Source organism: Zosterops lateralis (genome assembly GCF_965231275.1).
Source record: "Zosterops lateralis genome assembly, chromosome: 7".
Classification (NCBI taxonomy): Eukaryota; Metazoa; Chordata; class Aves; order Passeriformes; family Zosteropidae; genus Zosterops; species Zosterops lateralis.
In genome coordinates, this window is record NC_139767.1 from 26152302 (window position 1) to 26174220 (window position 21919).

The following is a 21919-nucleotide window of genomic DNA, read 5'->3' on the forward strand; positions in this document are numbered from 1 at the left end:
CACAGGCCCTGCTGTAGCTTTTTCTGGAGGTTTCATAACAGAATTAAGCAATTTGTGTTGCATGTTGCCATGGAGACTGTAAATCACTGTCATGCTGGCCTTCTCAGTCAGGGAGCCGGAGTCTTTAATTGCACTAACCTCTGCTACAAATCCAGGGCTTGGTTCTGAGCTTGCTGACCTTCTGTGAAGGCCTCCTTGCCCTGGGAGCTCAGTCTCCAGGAGAGCAGAGCAGGAACCAGGGAAAGGGGTGCCAGCACATTGATTATCAACTATCTGGGGTCCATTTTATTTTTTATTATTGTCTTACATGGACACAACCCTGCTCAGAAGCTGTGCTCAGACCCACTTTTGCCTTCAGGGCAAGTGTTTTGTAACGAGGGTGGGGATTAGATACACTACCTAGATTTTGTGGGGCAGTCATGCAAACTAAGCTGAATTTGGTGTTTTTATGCTACTTGGCTGCTCCAAGGGGATAGCTCAGCTCTTCCATTCCATCTCTATGTCCAGACCGATAAATGGGGTTTTATGCAGTTTATTCTGCCTCCTAAAAAACCCCAACTTTTTGCTGAGGAGGCTCAGCCTCAGTGACGGCCTTGGATCAATGTTTCTTTTTTTTTCTTCCCATCCACCTGCCCCAGAAGTAGCCACACTTCTGACTGTCTCAGTATTACAGGTGTGTGCTGTCAGTCCACCAGTCTTGCCAGTGTGTATGAAGATGTTTATATAAATCAGCCTCCTGCCAGTGACTAAACCAAAGCCTTGATGGCATTTGTCAGTGTAGGGTATGGATCCTTCTCTTGGCTCCTTCAAAATAAGTAACTATATAAATTGTAAGATGGTTATCATCAGAGCTTATTAGTGTATTACCACATGCTGCTTTGTATTCAGACAATAGATAAAAACATTTGTGCTTCACTTTTCCCACTCAGATCTACAGCAAACACGCTTATTCTTGCTCCCATCTGAGGAGGACTGTGTCAGTACTCTTGCCAAAAACATGAAAATCAGCCCAAGTCTTTTGCACTTACCTGTAGCTCTGTGCACCTTTGGGAGTGTTTAGTCTTTTCCAGGAAATGATATATGTTGTTTTGAAGGTTTGACTCATGAGCTGGTTAAGTTTATAATCTTGTCAAGGCATGAGTTGTCTTCTTGCTTTGGTTATCAGGGCAGGTGGAGGGGTAGAGGGACTGAAGTGCTTGACGTTTGGAAGGTTTTACATACATACATGGCTGGAGCATGGCACCTGCCATCTCAGCAGCAAGAGGAGTGTTTCCACAAGTAGTAGAAACAATCCTGCAGGAGCATCTAAACTTGCTGCCTTTTGACACTCTGAAGTTTTCATCTGTTGTGCTAGCATCATCTAAAATATGGGGAATTGTGCTCAACAAACCAGCCTATAGTTCCTGATGGGTTTTTTCAATTTTTTTTTTTTCAATTCAGTTCTTGCTGTTTTCCCCAGGCTACGTAGTCTGGTGCTTCAGACACAGAGCATGACCAAACCTCTGGTCATGCCAATTGAGCCAATAAGCATGCTGGGCAGAGACACAGTTTGTACAATGGGCTAAACATTATCCTAGGACTTTGGGGGGGAGCTTTCATGCAAGATAAGCTTGAGGCTTCTTAGGAGCGGGTTAAAGGGCTGGCACAAAATGTCAGTGAAAATGTAATGCTTGTTGCCAAGCAGCAGCTTGTGGTTTTGTGAGGAGGTCAGAAATCGTGCACAAACGGAGGATGTTTTTCACATCCACAGACTGTCCCCCGCCATGTCAGTAACAATCAGTCTTTCATTCTGCCTGGCTGGAGCTGCTCTGCTGTGTAAAGAAGGATGGGGTGAAATCTTGGCCATGGGCAAAGCAAAAAATAGTCATTAAATGCGTTGGAAGGAGGGGCAGAGCTTTAGCCAGGGTCTGTGTCTCAAAAAGCCTGTGAGGATCATCTGACCCAAGAAGGATTACACAGAAATAAAACTTGGTCTTTCAAGCAAAAATAAGGCATTTAGTTGAAATTCTTAGGTTTTTCTGCAGCCCAGCCTGCTCTGTATTGATGTGTGGTCTCATAAAAAGAGAAAAAGAGGCTTACTCAAAAATAGGGTCAAGAAACTTTTCCTTGGGGTTGTTGTGAGGAAATGCAGTAAGACTATTTGAAACCTCAGCTCATTTGGTCTTCTCCCCATCCAGCAGCTGTTGCTTGCAGTGGAAATTCTTGCCATTCTCAAGAATTTCCTCCAAGGGTGGTTTAGAAACAAGCAGACTTCATCATACTTCTTCTTGCTCTGAAAATGTTGGCTTGTCTCAACTTTCTGGAGCAAAGGACAAGAGTCAGACTTAGACTCAGCAATCTCATCCTCTGTCTCCTTATAGGCTTTTCTTTTTAGAGGTGGTATGGGGTGAAAGAACATGAGACTCCCAAGTTTGCCAGGGGAAAAGCGTTTTTATGGTTCAATATTTTGGATTAAACTCAAGTAATGATTTTAGAGAAAGGGACTAGAGAAATCAGAAACTAACCTGGATTAGGGGATTATGTTCTTGTGTTTTGACAAGAACACAATCAGCTTCTGTGGCACAGAGCACATCAGCCTTGCTTGATGACTTCTGAGAATGAAAAAGTTAAAGTTGTCTTTTTAATGAAAAATAATTCCCTAAGGTTATTGGGAAAGCCTCCAAAAGCTTGTGTAGGTTGTTGGGGATACAGGTTGGGAGCCAAAAGTTTATGGAGGTTCCCTCAGAGCACTGGTCCCACCTCAGTGCTGAGCCCTGCCAGCACCTGCAGCCCAAAGGGCACCGGCAAAACCAGAATGTCTTGGGAGCGGGTTTCTGCAGAAAGTGTCACCACAAGCTGCTGCTGCACTGAACAGTATTTTCAAGAAAGCTGATACCAAGAAAATCAACTGCCTTGTCTTTAGCCTTATCATTATGATGGATTTTTTTTTTTTATTGTTTTCTCTTTAAGTGTGTGAAAGACCTCCCAGAAAATGCAATGGTCATTCAGATCTGGGAGACGGCCACTTGTTTCCTCTGTGATCTGAGTCAGCATCACTGCTGCCCGTGGGTGGGTGGGTGGGTGGAGGGCACTTACAAGTACAGAATCTCCTGCCTGGCTTCTCCTTAAATGAGCAGTCTCTGCTGCTGAGTGTTGAAATGGGCCAGTCAGCAACAGTTGGCTCTTCTCCTTTCTCCACATACCTATGCTGTTGCCCAGTTTGAACCAGGGAATTTTTTCATATTTTAGGAGGCAGCTCTGAGGTGAGGGGAGCACTGTGACCATGCTGCCGGGAAGCTGCTCTCCTGGCTGGGTCACAGCCACAGGCACCAGCCTTCCTGCCACAGCAGGGTTGAGGGGTTTTTTGTTTTTTTAAAAAAATGGCGAAACAAAAACCACCTGTTGTTCCTGGCCTGCTGCCTTCTTGTTTTTTATTTCTCAAACTTGAAAGTGAGAGAGAAGAAAGCAGCTAAGTGCATTTTTGTCTGCTGGCAGAGCCAGGATTGGACCTTTAGCTCCAGTTTCATCCATCACCACCAGTTCTGCCTGCAGATCTGGCCCTGGGATGTAACACAGCATTTAATGTTTGCTATACCTTGGGTTAAGCAGTGAGGAATAGCACAGCTCTGACTTATCAATGAGGTTTGGTCACTGGCAACAGGAAACTGTTGGGAGCTTGACAGGGGTACTGAGTCAAGGTGATTTTTGTCATTGCCATGTGGACCCAGCTCCTGTAGGAAAGCTATTTGATGGCAAAGGTGTTGCACGTGCATTTGGTGATAATCAGCAATGCTCGTAGACAAGGCAGGAGTAAACAAGGCACAGTTGTCTGCATTTTTAAGTGCTGGGTCTGAGTTGGAGTAGAGCTGTTAGGAGGGGTTGGTGCTGCTGCTTCTGTCCAAAAGGATTTGGGGTGTTAGAGCTGCTTTCATTCTCACTTAGGCAGCAGGTAAAAGCTGCTTTGTGCATATTGCACTCTTTTTATTGCTGCCGAGTGATTGGAGATGGTCTCTTTCTCCAGCAGGTTCAGCACACTGGAAGCATGGCTACAAGTGCCGTTCCCAGCGAAAACCTCCCCACGTACAAGCTGGTGGTTGTTGGAGATGGTGGTGTGGGGAAGAGTGCTCTCACTATTCAGTTTTTCCAGAAGATTTTTGTGCCAGACTATGACCCAACCATTGAAGACTCCTACCTGAAGCACACAGAAATAGATGGGCAATGGGCAATTCTTGATGGTAAGCAAGCTACTCTCACAATCCCCTTTTCCTTCTAGCTGAGCATAATTACAAATAGACCTCAGTGTCTCCCACAGCATGTTGTGTCCCTGTGTCCCTCCTGCTCTGCTGTGGGCTGGCAGGAACTGGAGCTGCAGTGCATAGTCTGCAGCTGGTCTCCAGCAAAGCTTCTGCTTCCAGTTGCATTTGTTCCAGTTCTGCACAGAAATGTTTCTTGCAGGCCTGTGAAAAGCTACAGATCCTCATTGACATTTGGAGTAGGCTTCTGCAGCAGGTGAATTACAGCACTGCCAGGTGGCTATTGCTAATGATACTTCATTGTGGTTGAGCTCATCCCCTGGGAAATAACAGTGAGTGGGTAACTGAGGGAGGGTTATAACCAGAAAGAACATTTAATCAGAATTGTTGTCCACTGACATTGAGGAATTATTACAGCTCTTAACTCCAGTTATTCAGATGTGATGTTTTTATATTTAATTACCTGTTTCATTTAAATATGGGTAGGGTACCAGCCTGGAGAGCTGTTGTAACCAAGAGTTTTCAGTTCTTTGAAGAAAAACTGCCTTCTTTTTTAACAAAACAACAACAGTGAAACACACCAAGTGAAAAAAAAAACACCAAAAAACCACCCAAACAAAAGTGATTTGATTAGGAGGTGAGAAGAAAACCCTGTATTACCTAAAGCTGCAGCTTATTCATTTGTGCTGCATGAGGCAGACTAACCACAGCTACAAAGGGAATCTTGCTCTTAAATGTAAGTTTTTGTTTTGCTTTATACAACAATTATGTAGTACATAAAAGCAAGCAAGTGTTTTGTGCCTTGATTACCCAAGTTCACATATGTGGCCACTAACATAACTGACCTAAATTTAGCCTCACTTGTGCTGAATTCCACCTCCACCCTCTTGTCAAGAAGGCTCAAGGTCTTTGGTGTCTCTGCATAAGTGCCGTTGGTGTGTGGGGACAAAAAGCTGGGGGATTGTCATGAGTGGTGGAATGTGGATGCTGGTGGGGTTTGCTGTGAAGACTGGTAGCTTGGTCTGGAAACTTGAGATCCTTAGCTGCGCTCTTAAGGATTTATCAGGTATAATTTAGTGAGTACAAATGGCCACAAAGTCCTTAAAAGAACAGCTATTATTCAGTATTAAAATGCCAGAACAAGCAAACAACAAAACAAGTTAATCTTGCCAACATTTGTTCATTTGAATTTGTTAATAGTTGATGTGAGGGAGTATTTGTGAAATCGGTGCTGAAATGTCTCTTCTTGTCATCTGCATTAGAGATATCTGCTCCCAATTAACCGTCTCATGATGTATACATGCACCCTTATTTTTAAAATGCAGTCCTGTATAAAAGAAAATCCAGTCCTGCTGTAAATTAAATTCATTGAGTCCAGAATCCAGCCCTCTAAAATGAGCAACCTTTATCTTCACTGGTATGCCCTATGTTCTGATATAACAGTACCAGCTGCTGTACCTGTTGGTGTTGGCTGAAACAGCCTTGGTTTTGCAAATTATTGAAAAGTAGAAAGGCATCTTTTATTGAATATTTGGAATTCTTGTTTAGGAAAACAAAAACAAAGCAACAGCAAAAAACCCAACCATACCTGATCTGAGTGGGAGTGGTGAAAGAAATTGTTTGCCAACAAGCAGAAATGTAACCCTTTGTTTTAGTGAAAAAGCATTTATTTTGCTCAGATGGAGCTCAATGGCTGTGCTTGGGCTGAACTGAATTCAGCTGTGGCCTTGAATGGCATGTTGGGAATCCCTGACTTCCAGGGCTTGTGTGCCCACAGATGCTTCACTGCCAGAGGAGTGAAACTGCAGCTGCTTCTCCTTCCTACCACTTGAGACTTTGAACAATCACAATTTTGGAAGAAAGGCAATATTCTTGCCTGAAAAAGGATGTGGCCTTTTTCCATCTGCCCAGCAGAAACAGGGCACCAAGACTGACTAACACTCATGTCATTTGCCTCAGTTCTCTGTCACAGGCTTTGGATCTAGGCCATTCCCAGAGGTCACCATATACTGGGACAGCTGCTCTTGTTGTGGCTACATGAATCACTTACAGTATAAAATTAGGGACAAACATGATAAGTAGGGTGAAGATGCCTCATGATAAATCCTGGGCTTTCCAGTTGTTCTTTATTATGACCAAAGCCTTTACAAGCTGAGGTTTCATGCAGTGCTTGGTGGGCAGAAGCAGCTGCCCACCCCCAAAATAGGAACTAGTTTTGGAACATGAACAACCAAGTGAGGATATAGCATGAGGGGCTCTATAAGTTTTGAAATTTTCAGAAACAGTTGTTATTTTAAAAAAACCAAATACATAGACATCCAACAACTTAAAAAAAAAAAAAAAAAAAGAGAAACAGCCCACCCTTTTTCAGGCTGTTGCCTGAGCAGTTCTGTACAAAGCATCTCAAGCATTTTGTAACTGCACCAGCAATTATGTTGCAAAAAAAAACCTTTCTGCTAGCCAGCTTGCATAAAGCATTTGGCTTCCCTCCATGAAGACCTTCACCCACATTTATTCAACAGCACTAACTGGTTGCATGCTGAAATGTTTGACTTGCATTTTTTTTCCTTTGCTGAAATCTCTCACTGAAAGTAGACTGAAATGGAATAGGGTTTTATTTTAAATCTTGGAGCAAAAGCTACATCCAAAATCTTTTTACCTGTTTGTTCTTTGGCTTGGGCACATCTCTTTATTTTTCTCACCAGAGTTGTCTGTGATAGTTCCCTGCCTCTCAGAAGATTGTGGGACCTGTGTTTGTAGTGTCCATATTCCACACTACACAAAACCACTTTATTGTTGACCTTATGCCAGCTTTAGAAGACCATTGATGCAGTGTTTGGAAGACAAGTGTTACAGAGTGGAAGAGGGCACTTAACCTGAATCAAAAATGCACAGGCAGTTTGTGGCTAGCCCATTTTTTGGTTGCTGCCACTCTAATGAGGCTTTAGGATCAGCCTCCAATTTTCTCTGCGTATGTTATCTTGGTTTATTCCCTGATGGTTGTGCTGAAATCAGCACAGAGCTGTGCTCAGTGAAATGCACTCACAGGTGCTGTACAGACATGAGGTCAGAATTAAGTGGGGGCCAGGGTTAATGTGCTTTGATTAGCTCTTCCTCCAATTGCATTGCTGTGATTAATTTTGTACACTCTTTTCTATGTGCTGGCTAATTTAGCAAGTAGCAAAGGATTACTTTTGGTGTGGCTGCAAAATGCCAGTCTGGATTTATTAATCTGGGCGTGAAGCCAAAACTGGAATACCTTAATATGGCAAAAAAAGTTCCCTATGGTTCAGAATTCCTTACGGCTCATGCACCACACAGAGATAAAAAGGTGGCAAGCAAAGGGAGATGAAGAGATCACCACAAGTACATGGTTTGGCCTTATTGGGGAATTGGGCTGAACTCTTAGCTGTCAGTAGGGCTGTGCCAATTGGTACCGGCCAAACAAGTAATTGTGTTGGATGAAAGGAAGCTGTGGTCCCCCTTCTCTTCCCTTTCCTTTCTCTAGTATGATTTCTAGTATGATTAAACTCTCATAGCCTAGAAGTTGTCTCTCTGCTCCTGAGCTTCAGTTTCCCTTCTAGTTCTCTTCCCAAGACCTCCTCCCAGTCCTGGGGTGCCCTTGTGCTGGGCTGGACCTGCAGAGCCTGGTGTGCACCCCTGTACAGTCATACCAAGCTCCATTCCTTCCCCCACACTCTCTCTGCCCTTCTCACTTGTGTATCTCTTGCAACCCTTTTGATGAGAGTTTTTGCTGCTAGTCATCCCTGGGCACACTGTCTGCTTTTCTTCTTGGGAAACTTGAGATCAGCTCAGCCATGAGGCCAGAGGGATACCAAAGGTCACTTCAGATTTGCAGGCAGAAGGGTTGGTTTGTGGCTCACTTTCTTCTCATTTTTGTTAATTTAGACTTTCAGTAGCATCACTGAGAGCATTAAAATTCAAGTTAAATTTGTACTTTCATTCTTTTATTTGTGTGTACAGTATTTCCCCTCCCTTAATTGCTGGGATTTTGCAACCATGAAAGAGGGGGTTTTGTCTTGGGTTGTGGGGATTTTTTTTTTCCTGCCAGGAAAATTTTGATGTTGCAAGATGGAAAACATAAGGCTTTGAATACTTGCCCTTTGTTAGAGAAAGAGCTCCTTTAAGGGCTTGCATCTTTATTCTGTTTATTGATGTGGAAGCCTTTCTCCTGAAGACTTCTCTCTTCTTTTTGCTTAAAGAAAGGGCAAGAATTCAAGTACTTGGGTTTTCCATGTTATAACATCTGTGTATTTAGCTAGGGCACAGAAGAAGGGCTCATAAAAGCCCCAGTGTTTTCTTATCATGTGTTTTTTGCTGAGGAAAGCTGTCATGCCAGGGGCAGCGTGGCTGTGTCTGAGAAAGAGCAGGAGCATCAGAGTGACTGAGTGAAGCATCTGCCTTGCCTTGCACGTGGCAAGGGCACCTCATACCTCTTCAAGGTGACTGAGGGTGTGGGTATACAGAATAGGAGCTGTGACCCCAGTACCCACTGTGCAGTGCCCAGAACACCAATTCTCAGCTGAAGCCAGTGGCTGATAGGAGTGCCCTCTCCCACGGCGCTGCTGATGGGAGAAGACAGACACTGTGGAGGTGGCTTTCTTCAGCCTGAGACTCGATAGTTTGACTTGGCAATTCAAGTTAAATTTTCCCATGAGCTTAGGTACCAAGCTGCAGGGCAGTGAAACCGAAAGGCTGAGGGAAGAGAAAATGAGTTAACGTGCCTGTCAGTTCATCTTTATCTTCTCTAGATGTCATGGACAGTGGAGAAACTCTTGAGGTGACCTATACACTCAGGTGCCTGTCAGTATAAAGGTAAAGATGCAGGAGGAAATTTTGCCTCGGTATGAAAAGAGAAATACTCACCTGCACAACCAGATCTGAGCTCCTCGAAGGCTGGGAATGCTGTGTTTGAACTGAATCTACCCTAGGCTCCAGAAAAAGCAATGCCTTTGTTGACTTAGAGTTCACAGTGTGTCTCTGCCCTTAGTTTAGATTCACCAAGTGCCTTTGTCTCTGGATGGGCACTTGGAGCACTGTTGGTTGCAGAGATTGCCACATGATACACCTTGAAGCACTAAGGGCTTCTATTTTGGACCACAAATTCCTGTGTATTCCTGGGCTCCTGTGCCTGCTCAGAAGTGCTCTCTAGGCAGCTGCACTCTTGCATAACCCATCAGGATTCACAGGAAAATGGTGTGGAGAGCTCTAAAGGGGCAGGATTCAATTAGCAAGGAGTTCATCACAGCAGCTGGGGGTCACATCCACTGGAAGGTGGAAAAGGCCATCTCTTCACTCAGCAACCTCTTACCTGCAAAGCAGGAGACCTTCCTGCTGGGCTCTCACAGCCTAATTGCTCTTAGTTTAGTCTCCAGCTGGTCTCATGATAGCTGTAAATGGCTTTGCCCTCTTTGGATGTCTGTTCCTACATCAGACATCATCCTCGGCTTCTCTCTCCTTCAGCTTATCCAAATGCTTTCATAATTGCTCCTCCTTGCTTCTTTGGTCAAATTTGTGAGAACTTCACCAAGTTTTCTGTTGGAAATCCCTGACAATGCCCTGTGCAGCCTATGAGTCTGATTTCAGTTCTTGGAAAAATGAGGTAGGAGAAACCCATTGTGCTTTGGTCCAGCCTTGTTTCCATACTGGCATTTATGTGCTGCCAGTGGGGCAACTGGTGGTTTAAAGTGTACCAGCTCACAGTTCTTTACTCATTGCTATTTCTGTCTTCTGGCATCCTGTCTGTAGAAACAAGAATTTTACATGAAGGTGAGTGCTGGCTAACATGCTGAATCTCCTTATCCCTTTGGGATGCCAGTCACCTTCTGAGTTTACCCCTTCCCAAGGTTTCTCCTTGCTACTTTCCCATTTCTGTAGGTAGGAGTCTTCTTGAAGCTTTTATGCCACAAGATAACACAAGCAAAGCCACTTAGATCTGGCTCTTTGTTGGTGTTTCTCAGGTGGTCCTGTCCTGCCTACAAAGGATACAGGTCACTCTCCTCTGTTGTTTACAGCTCAGAAAGCACAGAAGTGTTGAGCTGGGAGTTCTACCTTGATGAGGAGCACATTTAAAGTTAAGACAAGAACTTTCTCTGGCCATTTACACGATGCTTAACTTTGTATGAAACCCATCTGAGATTAACCTTAACTTTCACTGCTGTGTGTCTTTTACTTCTTTTACTTGCACTTTCAAATTGCCATTTTAAATGCTGCCTGGACTTGCTCACCTTTTTATCAATGCTGCAAGTAAATTCCCTTTAAATAGCAGCTGCTGACACAGCAGCTCTGCCTGTCTATAGTGTGGTGGCCAAGATCCAGGCAAGGTAAGAGAGCCCCATGCAGTGGCGTATCCCCACAGCCCCCACCAGGGCTTGCCCCCTCTCCCAGGGGATGCAGAGCTTTGGAGGGGCAGCAGCTGCGGATGGGCTGATGGGTCCAAAGGCAGAGCTGGATGCTTCTTATGTGTTTCATGGGAAGTTTGCAAATGTGCTAGAGCAAGGGGGAGTCCCTAAGCAAATTATCATGCAGGATACAGCACATCCATCCCCACCTTCCTGCCCGCAGCTTGTGCTGGGGCACCTGCCCTGTCTCAGGGGGAGGGAGGGAAGGAGGGCTTGGCTCTCAGTGAGGGAGCTCTCCCACTCCACCACAAGTTGGGTTTGTGTGCTGGTTGTCAGCTCTCAGCCCTGCCCTGACACCTTGTCTAGCTGCTGCAGGAGTCAGATGAGGGCAGCCCAGCCTCTCCATACAGGTTGGGCAGGTAGGAGAGAGTAATTTCCTCTTCTGTCCCAGCTCCAGAGTTCCAGAGTTCTGGCCTTATTCCATGGTAGCAGTTCTGCCCAGGGCATAGAAATTTACCAGCACATGCAGTCTCTTCTGGTTGTTTTTTTATTTCTGGATTTTTGTTTGTTTGTTTGTTTTGTTTTGTTTTGTTTTTGGTTTTTTGTACAGTCCTTAAGCATAGCCTAAATGCCTTTGCACTGAGACCCTTGTTTCTTAGATTTAGAGGGGAGGAGCAGGATAAAAGGCTATGAAGAGACTCGGGTGACTTTCCACCAATCTTGGCAAATAAGCCTAAATCTCAGGATCTTTGCAAGAGCCTAGAAGCTCTTTTTTTTTTTACCCTAAGAGTCATGAAAACAGACATTCAACACCAGTTAAGGCAGGAGAACAAATGAGGCTGAAGGCTTTAAAGGGCCTGCCATCACCAAGGAAGGTCTCCAGGCCTTCCAGTGTAGCTGTCTCTCCTCCAGATATGCAGTGGAGGTGCGTGGCTGGCTTGTGGGGTGTGCTGTGATGTGCAGCGTGTCCACCTGTGCCCACCTATGCTGATGCAGCAAAGTGTCTTTATCATGGTCCCATCTGGAAACTGGGGCAGTCTGAGCTCTTACCCCTACAGGGAGCACCTTGCTGGGTCTGTGGGCTTGTTCAGACTAGATAAACCTGTATCAAGCCCTGCTGCTCTGTCAGCAGGATGTTCCTGCCACTGTCTCCATCCACAGCTGCCCTGGGCTTTCCCCATCACTTGTGGGCAGCAAATGTTTACTCCATGGCTGTACAGTAGAGGCAAAGCAGTTTTCCCACCCAGCCCAGTTGACTGGGATGTGAAAATGTTCCCAGTCATCATGAAGGTCCCACATTTGCGTCTGGGGTGCAACGATGCATTAGGATCAGTACATCTGAGCAGCTGATGCACTTTGTGATGCACCCCATGTTTGTACTGGCATAGCCTAAACTGATGAACTCCTCTTGTACCCTTCTCCTGCCAGTCAAAATCCTGGCTGTGCACAAAGCTGGGGCTCAGGAACTAGTGCTGATGTGTGTATCAGTTTGTGGGGTTTACCCAGAAGGCTGGAGTAGCTTGTTGCAGGGGCTCCCTGCGAGACAGATCCATGGAGAACCAGTGAGTTATGTTGCCATTAAGTTTAATCTAGTGGGGAACAGCATCTGAGTGGCTGTCACAACTGAGGTGTTTTAGAGGATTTAAGCATGGATTTATTCACAGAAATGTGATCACTATATTGGATATGCAAGGCACTTAAAGCTTCTTCCTCTATTTTAGTTACATCCTTAGTATTAGGACACCATTTGGGACTAAATATTTAAGGGGAGTTCCCCAAGGCTCACTCTGAAAGGACAAAATTGTCTAGAAATGATATCCAGCTGTTGAGAAAGGGAAAATGCTTGTAGCTATTATTTTGAGTTGTCTCCCAGCTCTGCTTCACCATGCTTTTTGTAGTTTATCCCTGATATTTAAACTGGCTTTTAGCTAATATTCCTGTCTTGGGTTTTCTTTGCTGGGAGAGGGAAAAGTTGGGAGGGCTGTGAAATCCTTTGAGCCATATCTTGCCAGAGGAGCAACTCTCCAAATTCAGTGATCAGTATTTGGTATTGGAAAAGGAAAATGAAATCTACACAGTTATTTTCCCCTTCATCTGCTCCCAGCTTAGGCACACAAGGATGAGTGAGGCCTGGGACAGAAACCCTCTTGTCCATTCAACTCGATTTCATCAGATCTTAGTCTTTGAGCAAGCCCTGCAGAGGCAGAAAGGCCACAGGACACACAGTGGTGTCAGCAGCTACAGGTCCCTCACAATAACTAAAAACCTTTGTCTCTTCTGTCCTAGTTCTGGATACAGCAGGCCAGGAGGAGTTCAGCGCAATGCGGGAGCAGTACATGAGGACTGGAGATGGTTTCCTCATCGTCTATTCAGTGACAGACAAGGCCAGCTTCGAGCACGTGGACCGGTTCCACCAGCTGATCCTCAGGGTCAAGGACAGGTGGGTGTCACTGGCCGGGCACTGCCTGACCCACTAGGCTCCTGTTATCCATCCTGGGGGCATGGCTGCACATCTCACCCCAGCTTCTGCCTTCTGGGTGTCCTGAGACAAATCCTTATGTGGGATTTGTGGACCTCAGTGTGGTGAATAAGAAGTGGTTTACTTATTCCGATAAGCATGAAGTGCTTTCAATGTGGAAAGGGTCAGTAGTGTAACAATGGAGTGAAAATGCATCTGGAAGGGAGAAACTTCTGCCAGAATGGTCTGACAGAGCAGTATGACAAAGGGAGATCAGGCACTCCTGAAGGTAACCAGCTCAGCTCTGAAGAGGGGCAAGGATGCTCTGTGCACAGTACAGGCACTTTGGGATCACCAGCAGGGAGTCAGCAAGCACTTGGTCCTAATTATTTTGTGCACTGGCACCATCTTCCTTTCCCTGGCTTGTGGCAAACATACCTTGAAAGGCCCTGTGTAATTTGGGGGTGTGAACAAGTGTCTTGAAGGGGAAAATCTTGTGCTGGAAGAACTGTATTTCTTACCAGGGGTGTAATGTAGTTAATGTACTGTGCTCTGCAGCAAAAAGTTGCACAGAATAAAACATCTGTCTGTGCCTGAGGAGACAGCAAAACAGGTCGCCTCTCTCCTCCTTGCATGTGCAGGGGAGAAGGTAGCATGGGAGTTTAATCATGGTAAATAAATATGTCCTGGCAGAGTGTGGGGAAGCTGCTGGTTTATCTTCAAGATAACTCCCTCTTCCCATCCTGGTTCAAGAGGCAATGGATCCGTCCTCACTGGGTGGGGTGTGAATTAAGCCTTATATGTCTGCAGCTTTGAAACACTTAGTTTTTCCATTCATAATGACTTTTAATTATGGAAGTCATCAAGAAAAGTCACCAGAGGGTTTGGGCCTCGTTGCTGGCTTCCTTTCACAGCTCTGAATAACTTCCCCACAGGAAGGGTGGACTCGTATCATGTGAGGTTCACAGCTGACAGCTCTTCCAGTAAAGCATCCAAAGTGTAGCCCACAAGAGTGAAAAGTAAAGGAAAAACCACCCTTTGATTTCATTCAAATGAAGAAGACTGTCAGTCAGTCAGCCTCTCAGATCACAGCAGTCTAAAAGCACTGCTGGCTTAGCTTGGGGCAAAGTAAATCTGTTTCTAAAAGCTGAAGGAGACGGGACGGAATTTCCTGTAACCTGCCCCAATGTGATGCTGATTTTATCTAATTTAACTTGGTGAAAATAAGATGTGGTGTTCACTGTACGCTCTGGACTGAAACTTTTACCCTCCACACAACGTGCAAATGCTGCAGCAGTGTGTGAGAGGCAGGAAGTGAAACAGGCTGCTGAGGTTGTTTGTGTTTCCCCGCTCAGCGCCACTCCGAGCGTGAGGAGCGTATCAATGCTTCATCCAAAACCTGAGCGCGGTCAGAAAATCACAGCAGTAGGAGCAGAATGAGTAAAAAAAACCTGCCAAACCCACAGGTAGCTGGGAGCAGAGCATCACTCTGGTTTTCAGTCTGGCAGGCAGTTTTGGCAGCTTAAAATCCAAAAGAATTGCAGACTGCTGTGTTAGCAGGGCTGTTCAAAGCCTTCCTCCCATTTCTTTCCGCAACCTTCATTATAGTAAAATGTCCAACTGTAGCAGCTTTGTTCAGCCAGCAGTTGTACAGCTTACAATAGGGAACAAAGTCCCCATAGAGTTTTATGCCTGATGTAAACAAGGCAAATGAAACACCATCCAAAAGTAATCCCTTTCTAATCAATGCGCTGCAAGCCAGAAAGCAATCAAATAATCCAGACAAGCAAATATTTTGCTCCAGAAGGATCAGAGTCAAAATATATCAGTGCTCAGGTATTAACATTAAATCATGGTCACATTATCAGAATGAATAACTCTAAGACTCATTTAAAATGCAGAGTGCAGTACAGTATTTTTCCAGCCAGAGCAATGGGGCAACATGCCAAAGGGAAGATGAAGCTCTTATCATCTTGATGAAAAATGACCCAGAAATGCTGTTTAAAAATCCAGAGTTACCCAGGGAAGTGTTTTATATAGAAGTGAGTATGGCCAGCTGCTCCTTACCCCAGTAAAATCAGCTCTCTTACAGCAGAGAACACTGGGATCATTTAGGAGGGTTTAAAGTTAAATATAAGACAACAATACTGCTGTAACTGTCAGTGATCAGACGGGACCTCCTCCCTCCCAGCAGTGCCTAAGAGGCCCTGCAGCAGCTGATTGCTCTCTCCAGAGGAGAGAAGGGCACTGCCAACACCTCCCATGGCTCCCAACCTTGGTTCTGATTATCACTGGCACAGTGGAGCTTTCTGCAGGGTGAGAGAGGGAGAGCCTTGCACAGGACATGCTGTGGATAGATTGATCTCTTCTTACGTGGTGGCTGAAGACAGGCACTTACATGCCTGGTAGTTAAGGAAATACTGAGTATTATTACAGAGGGAGATGGGTTTGGTATTTTTTCTGGGATTAGAAACAGGAGATGGTAGGTAGTATTGGAGGCTTAGCCAATCCCTCCAGCCTCCTTCCAGCTACCACTGCCAAGCTCAGTTTGTCTTGAGGTAACATCTGATGGGCATCTTTTTGCTCCCACTCATTTTCTCCACCATTTAATGCCCCTCTAAGCACCAGCTCCCAGAGTCAATCTTTCCTTCCCCCACAGTTGCTCTCAGTGGATAACCAGGAATGAAATTACTCCAATTCTTCCATCATCCCTAAGTATCTTGCCAAGATATGCGGTTACTGAGATGCCTTAACTGCTACAAAAGAATCACGGTTTCCTGTCCAAGATCTGTCTTTATGTCTCAGTTGATTTTCTGGCTAATTCTCTAGATCTTTCTTCACCTAGTCGGGTCTTCAGGCTTAGTTATCATCAGGCATTGAAAAAATGGTGACAATAAGTTCCTGAAGTCCCTACAAATAACAATGAATGTGTGCATGCATGCAACTTGTCAAGTAAATTTTTACAATATGAACATATGTATAGCACAGCCTGGGAGTTTTCTCTATATTTCTTTACACATATGTGGTATGTCTGTAGCTGAAAATGTTAGATGATGTCAGCATCAAAAAGTGAAATTTATGTTGTAGTCTGCTAATATTTGGGTGATGGTTTTGATTTTTTCCAGGGAGTCTTTTCCAATGATTTTGGTGGCAAACAAAGTTGATCTAATGCACTTACGGAAAATTACAAGAGAACAGGGGAGAGAAATGGCAACAAAACATAACGTAAGTTGACGGGATTATTTAATGGGTTATTGAAAATTGTGTTACAGGCGTTCAGAGTTGAAATCTGTGCTCATTAGGAGCTGAGTTAAGGCTTACAATTAAACATTTGTAAATACATTTTTGACTACTAGGAAGTAGTCAGCTATGCAGTTTCCTTTCAGCAGGGCAAATTCATCACTGAAACCAGAACTCTGCTGTGCATCAGGCTGTAGCAGGGCTGTGGCCGTCACTAAGACTTATGTACAAGGTGTCTGAAAGTGGTGAGAAGTGTTCAGGATGAAGGAAGAAAGTGCACTCTCCTGGAGTGAAAAGGCAGAGTCAGCCATTAGGAGGTACATCCAGGTTCCTGAGCTTGTTAAAGATAACGAAGTTAACAGGGTTGTTACGCCTATATAAATCTGGCCCACTATCTTAGATCTGCATTATTCATGCTGTTAGTTTAGCCTGAGAAATTGGTCTTAGATGGGTGTAGAACACATGCTGCTCCACTACCTACCTCTTCAGCAGCCCTGAATACCCAGAGTTGTTGTCTCCCTTAGGAGGTGGAACTGAATGGAAAGGTTAAAGGCAAACAAGCCTGAGACCTCTTGGCAGCCTGCTGTGCCTAAAGGACAAGCTGTGTGGTGGTTTCTGAGCAAACCACGATGGGAGTTTGGCAGGGCAGGTTCACTCCCCCTCTCCCCAAGGAATCTGGTTTCTGTCAGAGCCAGGACACCTAAACTGCAGCACAGCATGTTGTATCCATCTGCATACACACGCCTTGGAAAAGGCCCTGCATGAAAATACCTTATCAGAGGCAGTTTTATAAATCTGCCAGTGTGCTGGACAGGCACTCTAGGAGGCCCCATCTGGCTGTCAGACTTTGAAGGGGAAGATCATTTTACACTGAAGGGGAATTGTAGTCATGAAATATTCATGCAGTAGTCCCAATAAAATGTGGCAAGCAAGAATTTTTGGCAAGTGCTGGTCTTTCAACAACCTTCGGCTATTTTCATGTCTGTGAGCACAGCTCAGGGGGGAAAGAACATCTGACGACGTAAAGTCTGGGATTATTCTCCCCCAAACCCAGAGCTCCAATAGCAGCTGTTTAGCCTGGTGCTTATTCCAGACCTTTTGTAAGCACTCTCTGACCTTGCTGCAAGCGTGAGGGTGTTGATAGCAGTGTCATGGCAACCTTTTATTTACCTGTATTTCCGTGGTATTAGCAGCCCGTTTCTCCAGCCTTTAGGCTTTTCATTTTGAAACTGGTATTATCCCAACACGTAGGCTGTTACTGATCTCCTTCATGATAAACTTCTCTCCTCCAGATTCCCTATATAGAAACGAGTGCCAAGGACCCACCTCTGAATGTGGACAAGGCCTTTCATGATCTCGTGAGGGTAATAAGGTAAGCTGCAAACTCCTCCCTTTCTTACTGCCCATGGATATGGGATGTGCAGGAGTCATGGCCCAGAGAGTCAGGAGCCAATTTCTGGGGAGCCAGGTTTTCTTGGGGGTAGGATATTTCTGGTGTTTATTAACTTTCTTGTCCTGTATCTGCTTAGGTATGTTACTAGCACTTAGCTAGCTACCTGTGCAGGACATCAGTACCAGGCACAGTAAGAAGTACCTGTGGCCATAATGAATTTTTTTTTATTCGATGAACAGTGCAAAGCCTACTATAATGATCAGCTCTAAAAGGCTGGCATTGAACGCTCCTGACCAGTATTTTGGGTTTTCATAGTTTTGTCCTCTCAGGGTCTTGCCTTGCCAGTAGTTACAAAGGACTGGCAAAAAAATTCTACAAAATTCTAATGTTGTAGGTGACTTCTAACATTTTCTACTCGCTAAATGGAAAAAAATAAGCCATTTTGTATGAGAAACTGCATGACCTAATGGCTGAGCCCCAGGTTTCCTCAGACTGCAGAGGTTTGTTCCCAGTTTTGGCAAACGCTCGCTCTCTGAGCGAACCCTGCTCTGGCTGCCAGCAGGGAGGGACTGCCTTCCCAAACCCCGGCTCCCCTGCAGGAAAAGAGCTGCACACACATCCCAGCATCTCAGCTGATAACCTCAGTTCTCTCTGAGAAGATTTGTTTTTCTGGCACTAGCTGTCTGCCAGATTTTCTGGGCCCTCATTTTTCATGTTTTGGGAGGGCGCTGAGCTGAAATCGTGCTCCTCCCTGCCGTGCAGTCAAAGTGCCTCGCCCGGCAATTAAACCACAAGGCATTTATTCACAGCATATCTGTACTTGTGAATATCCTAGCACAGCCTCAAGCCAGCCTCCATCAAAAGCAGATGGTACTGCCCACTCTTCCCTCATGTCTCAAAAGCAGAGGGCAGAAAGTCTTTGGAGAACTGAGTTGGAAGTGTCCCAAGCTCTTTCCCAACTGTTCTGTAACTCAGTATTAACTGGCTAGATATTACTTTTGTGTTGCAGCAGGCTCTTACTACCATCTATTCTGCTCTGCAGGAAAGGAAAACAGCCAAAATAAGATGGAAAGGCTTTGTTTGCTTTCTTTACATAACACAACTCCAGACAGGCTGAAAGGAGTATTGTAATGAAGCATTACTAATTTCAAGCCCTGAAAATGCACTCCATAGCTTCAAAAATAAGTGGTACACCTCAGTTTCCTGAGTAGCTACTGTGAAAGTCCTTGCCAGCCAGGTGGAACTCTCTGTGATGTCAAGTGCACAAGAAATGTTCACAAGAGCTGGAACTCGGGTTAAGTCAGAGAGCAGGGAGATGCTGTGTGATCTGGCTGGTCATTGGCCGCAAAGCAGCTCTGCTTGGTTTTTGGATGTTACAAACTGTCTACAGTCAAGGGTACCATCACCCATCAAGTATTGTTTTCCTGGTTCTCAAGTGAGCTTTTTCAAATAAAATGTAAATTTCAGCTCCCTGATAACTGTCATTGATGGAGTGCTTTGCAAATGAAGGGCTTCCTCAGAGCCCTTGTGAGCTCTCAGGGTGAGGATGCTTGTTCAGGGTTGCACTGTTTGTGCTCCTTGCACTTGATTCCCAGTTTATTTAGCTTCATACAAGAAACTGTTGTCTGGAAGTAATCCAGAAAGGAGTGGGTTGATTGAGTCCACCTTATAGATGTTTTAAATTTCCTGATGCCCTTTTTATGCTGCAGCAGTGCACACACAGGAACTGTCACAGCAGAAGCCTTGAGCAGGCCCAGGGTGTGGTTTCTGGATCTCTAAAACAGATCCAGAAGAGTGTGAACAGCTTGTGGTCAGTGTTTATCCAGATTTAAAGTATTTTCTGAATTTTATCTTTCTAGTTTTGAGCTTTAAAGTTGTATGTTTTTCATGCCTCCAGCTTTCATATCCACTGAAAAAAAGTCTTAGTAGTGCAGGCTGAGTTTTTCAGGTGGTTGCAAGAATTTGGAACCTGAGGCTGTAAGAGACACACAAGCTAAAGCCATAGTGATTTATGCCCCAGTGATGTCTCATCCTGGTCTGGATTACTTGGTATGAACACTTAGTTTAATGCCTGGCATAATACATGACAAGAAGGCTGCTTTTGAACTGATCAGATTCTCAGGTTTGGATCTACGGAAGCTGCCAGTGTTTGTATGTTTTATCTTGCACTAAAATCTACATCGACAGGCTGCCTATTGGGTGTTTAAGCTGCAGAGCCTTCTGCTGGATTTGCACTGCTGGGCTGGCAGAGTAGCTGCTGCAGTTGGGTGCAGTTGCAAACAGGCATTTGGGCAATGCCTCATCTTACTGGACAGGGAGAAGCCCTCAATAGAATGCTTCAGAGGCTTCTCACAGCTTCAGGGAACAGTGCAGGAGGGCTCTCAGCTGTGTGTTCCTGGTGGCTGTGACTTCAGACAGCCAGGGACATCTTTCTGGGGTCAGCTCATTCTCTGTGCTCAGGTGGTCTTCAACTTCAGAGGAAGCAAGAGCCCCATCAGCAGCAAACTCTGTTTTTGGATTATTATTTTTTAGCCTCCCTCCATCACCAAGTCTGCCTCAGTGCAGCTGGCTAAGTGCAATGCCAGCTGAAAGGCAGAAGAGTGTATTTCACTGTGCTCTCTGAATCTCTCTCATCCTCCTCCCTACTCTGTCAGCAGCAGTGTAATGGATGACAGTTGCATCCCTTAGAGCATCCCTGTTTCCCAGAGCAGCCCCCGTGGCAGGGGAGGAGGCAGCAGTTCACCCTGGGCAACTGGAGGCATAGTGCCCTGGCAGGACATGCATCCCTGCCATTAGCCTTAATGGCTTCTTTCCTCCTTCCTGAAGAAGGCAGGCAGTTCTCAGCTGTGTGGCATGAAAAGCCACGCAGTGCTGGAAGGGTATATGGAGATATGTATGCAAATATGCACATGCACACCAAGATACTGCTCTGCAGGCTGCCCAGGGCTCCGGATCCAAGCCAGCCTTATGTCTCACCTGCCTGCTTTCTTCTCTGTCTCCCAAAACAGGCAACAGATCCCAGAGAAAAGCCAGAAGAAGAAGAAAAAGACCAAATGGCGAGGGGACAGAGCCACAGGCTCCCATAAACTCCAGTGCGTGATTTTGTGACCAGACACCCTGGGAGTGCCTGGGATGCCTCCCTCCTCCCCTCTTGACCCAGGGCCAGCCCAGGCCAGGAGCCACAGCTCGATGCTGATGCCCACAGGCCCCGTGGCCCCTCAGGCTCCCTGTGGCAGCTCAGACTGGAGGAGGCAGCTCAAAGGGTCCGGACCCTGGAGAGGGGCTGCACATCAGGGCCAGCGTGGGAGCTGTGTGAGTGGGAGGCAGACAGGATCAGCAGGACCTCAACTCTCAAACACCCCCAGCACCTTCCAGGGGCCTCCATGATGTTTATTAAAAAAACAAAAACAAACAAACAAGGCAGAAGTTAAAAAGCGTTGGTTTTATCTGCAAACATTACTCTTTGTGACCCATTTCTGAACAGCCATTGAATGGCCCCCCTGTTTGGTACAGTTGTCTGTGTATGTGTGGGGGAAGGGAAAGGGGTTTTCTTTCTCTTAATTTTTTTTTGTCCTCTTCTTCCTTTTTGTTGTTTGCTCAGCGAGTGTTGGGTTGCAAAGAAACAACGGCCAGGCTTAGATTTTTTGCACTGAACTCTCTCTTGGGCGGCAGTGCCAAAACACAACTTCATATGAAAGTGCATAGATTTGGAGGAAGAAAATTAATTCCAGCTGCTCTGGGTGCTCCAGACATTGTGTCAGACTCTGGAGAGTCGCCAGCTCACAGACCATAAACTCCAGTTTAGGAAAGGAGGTTTGGGCTAGGATTATATTTTTTTTCTTACCCTTTGTCAAGAGGTTTTGTTTCTGTTTTGTAACTTTGGACATGTCAGACTTAAGACATTTTGTTAACCTGGAAGTATTTAAATTAAAGTAATTTACAAATGGAAGGGCATGTCATTTTTGAGGGAGAGGGGTGGAGGGGAAGGGAGAAAGGAAGTAAATCTGAACTGAATTTGTTATTTGGGTGTTGAATTTCCCCCTCATAAATGCATGTAAAGTGGTGCAATCTAAATCGCTCTCTATTATTCCTTATCCTTTCCCTGCAAAGCCACTTGTGGGTAGATTAATTGTTTTGCTTTTCCCAGGCTCATCTCACACACACAGGAAAAAAATCTGTTTATGGACTTTGGCTCAATGTTTCTCCTCCTCCCTCCTTTGCCAAGTTGGTGACT

At 45.3% G+C, this 21919-nt stretch overlaps 1 protein-coding gene across 2 annotated transcripts in view; it reads left to right on the forward strand.

Annotated features, from left to right (window-relative positions):
* Positions 1-21657, forward strand: part of MRAS (muscle RAS oncogene homolog) — a 38195-nt gene extending 16538 nt beyond the window's left edge. Inside the window, exons 2-6 of one of the 2 annotated variants that reach the window (XM_083865191.1) lie at positions 4001-4214; positions 12881-13034; positions 16178-16277; positions 17585-17664; positions 20694-21657. In XM_083865191.1, the coding sequence (XP_083721317.1) occupies positions 4022-4214; positions 12881-13034; positions 16178-16277; positions 17585-17664; positions 20694-20793 (627 nt within the window). In that variant the 5' untranslated portion in view covers positions 4001-4021 and the 3' untranslated portion in view covers positions 20794-21657. The remainder of the gene's footprint in view (positions 1-4000; positions 4215-12880; positions 13035-16177; positions 16278-17584; positions 17665-20693) is intronic. The other variant, XM_083865192.1, reaches the window with a different exon arrangement.
* The last annotated feature ends 262 nt before the right edge of the window (positions 21658-21919 follow it).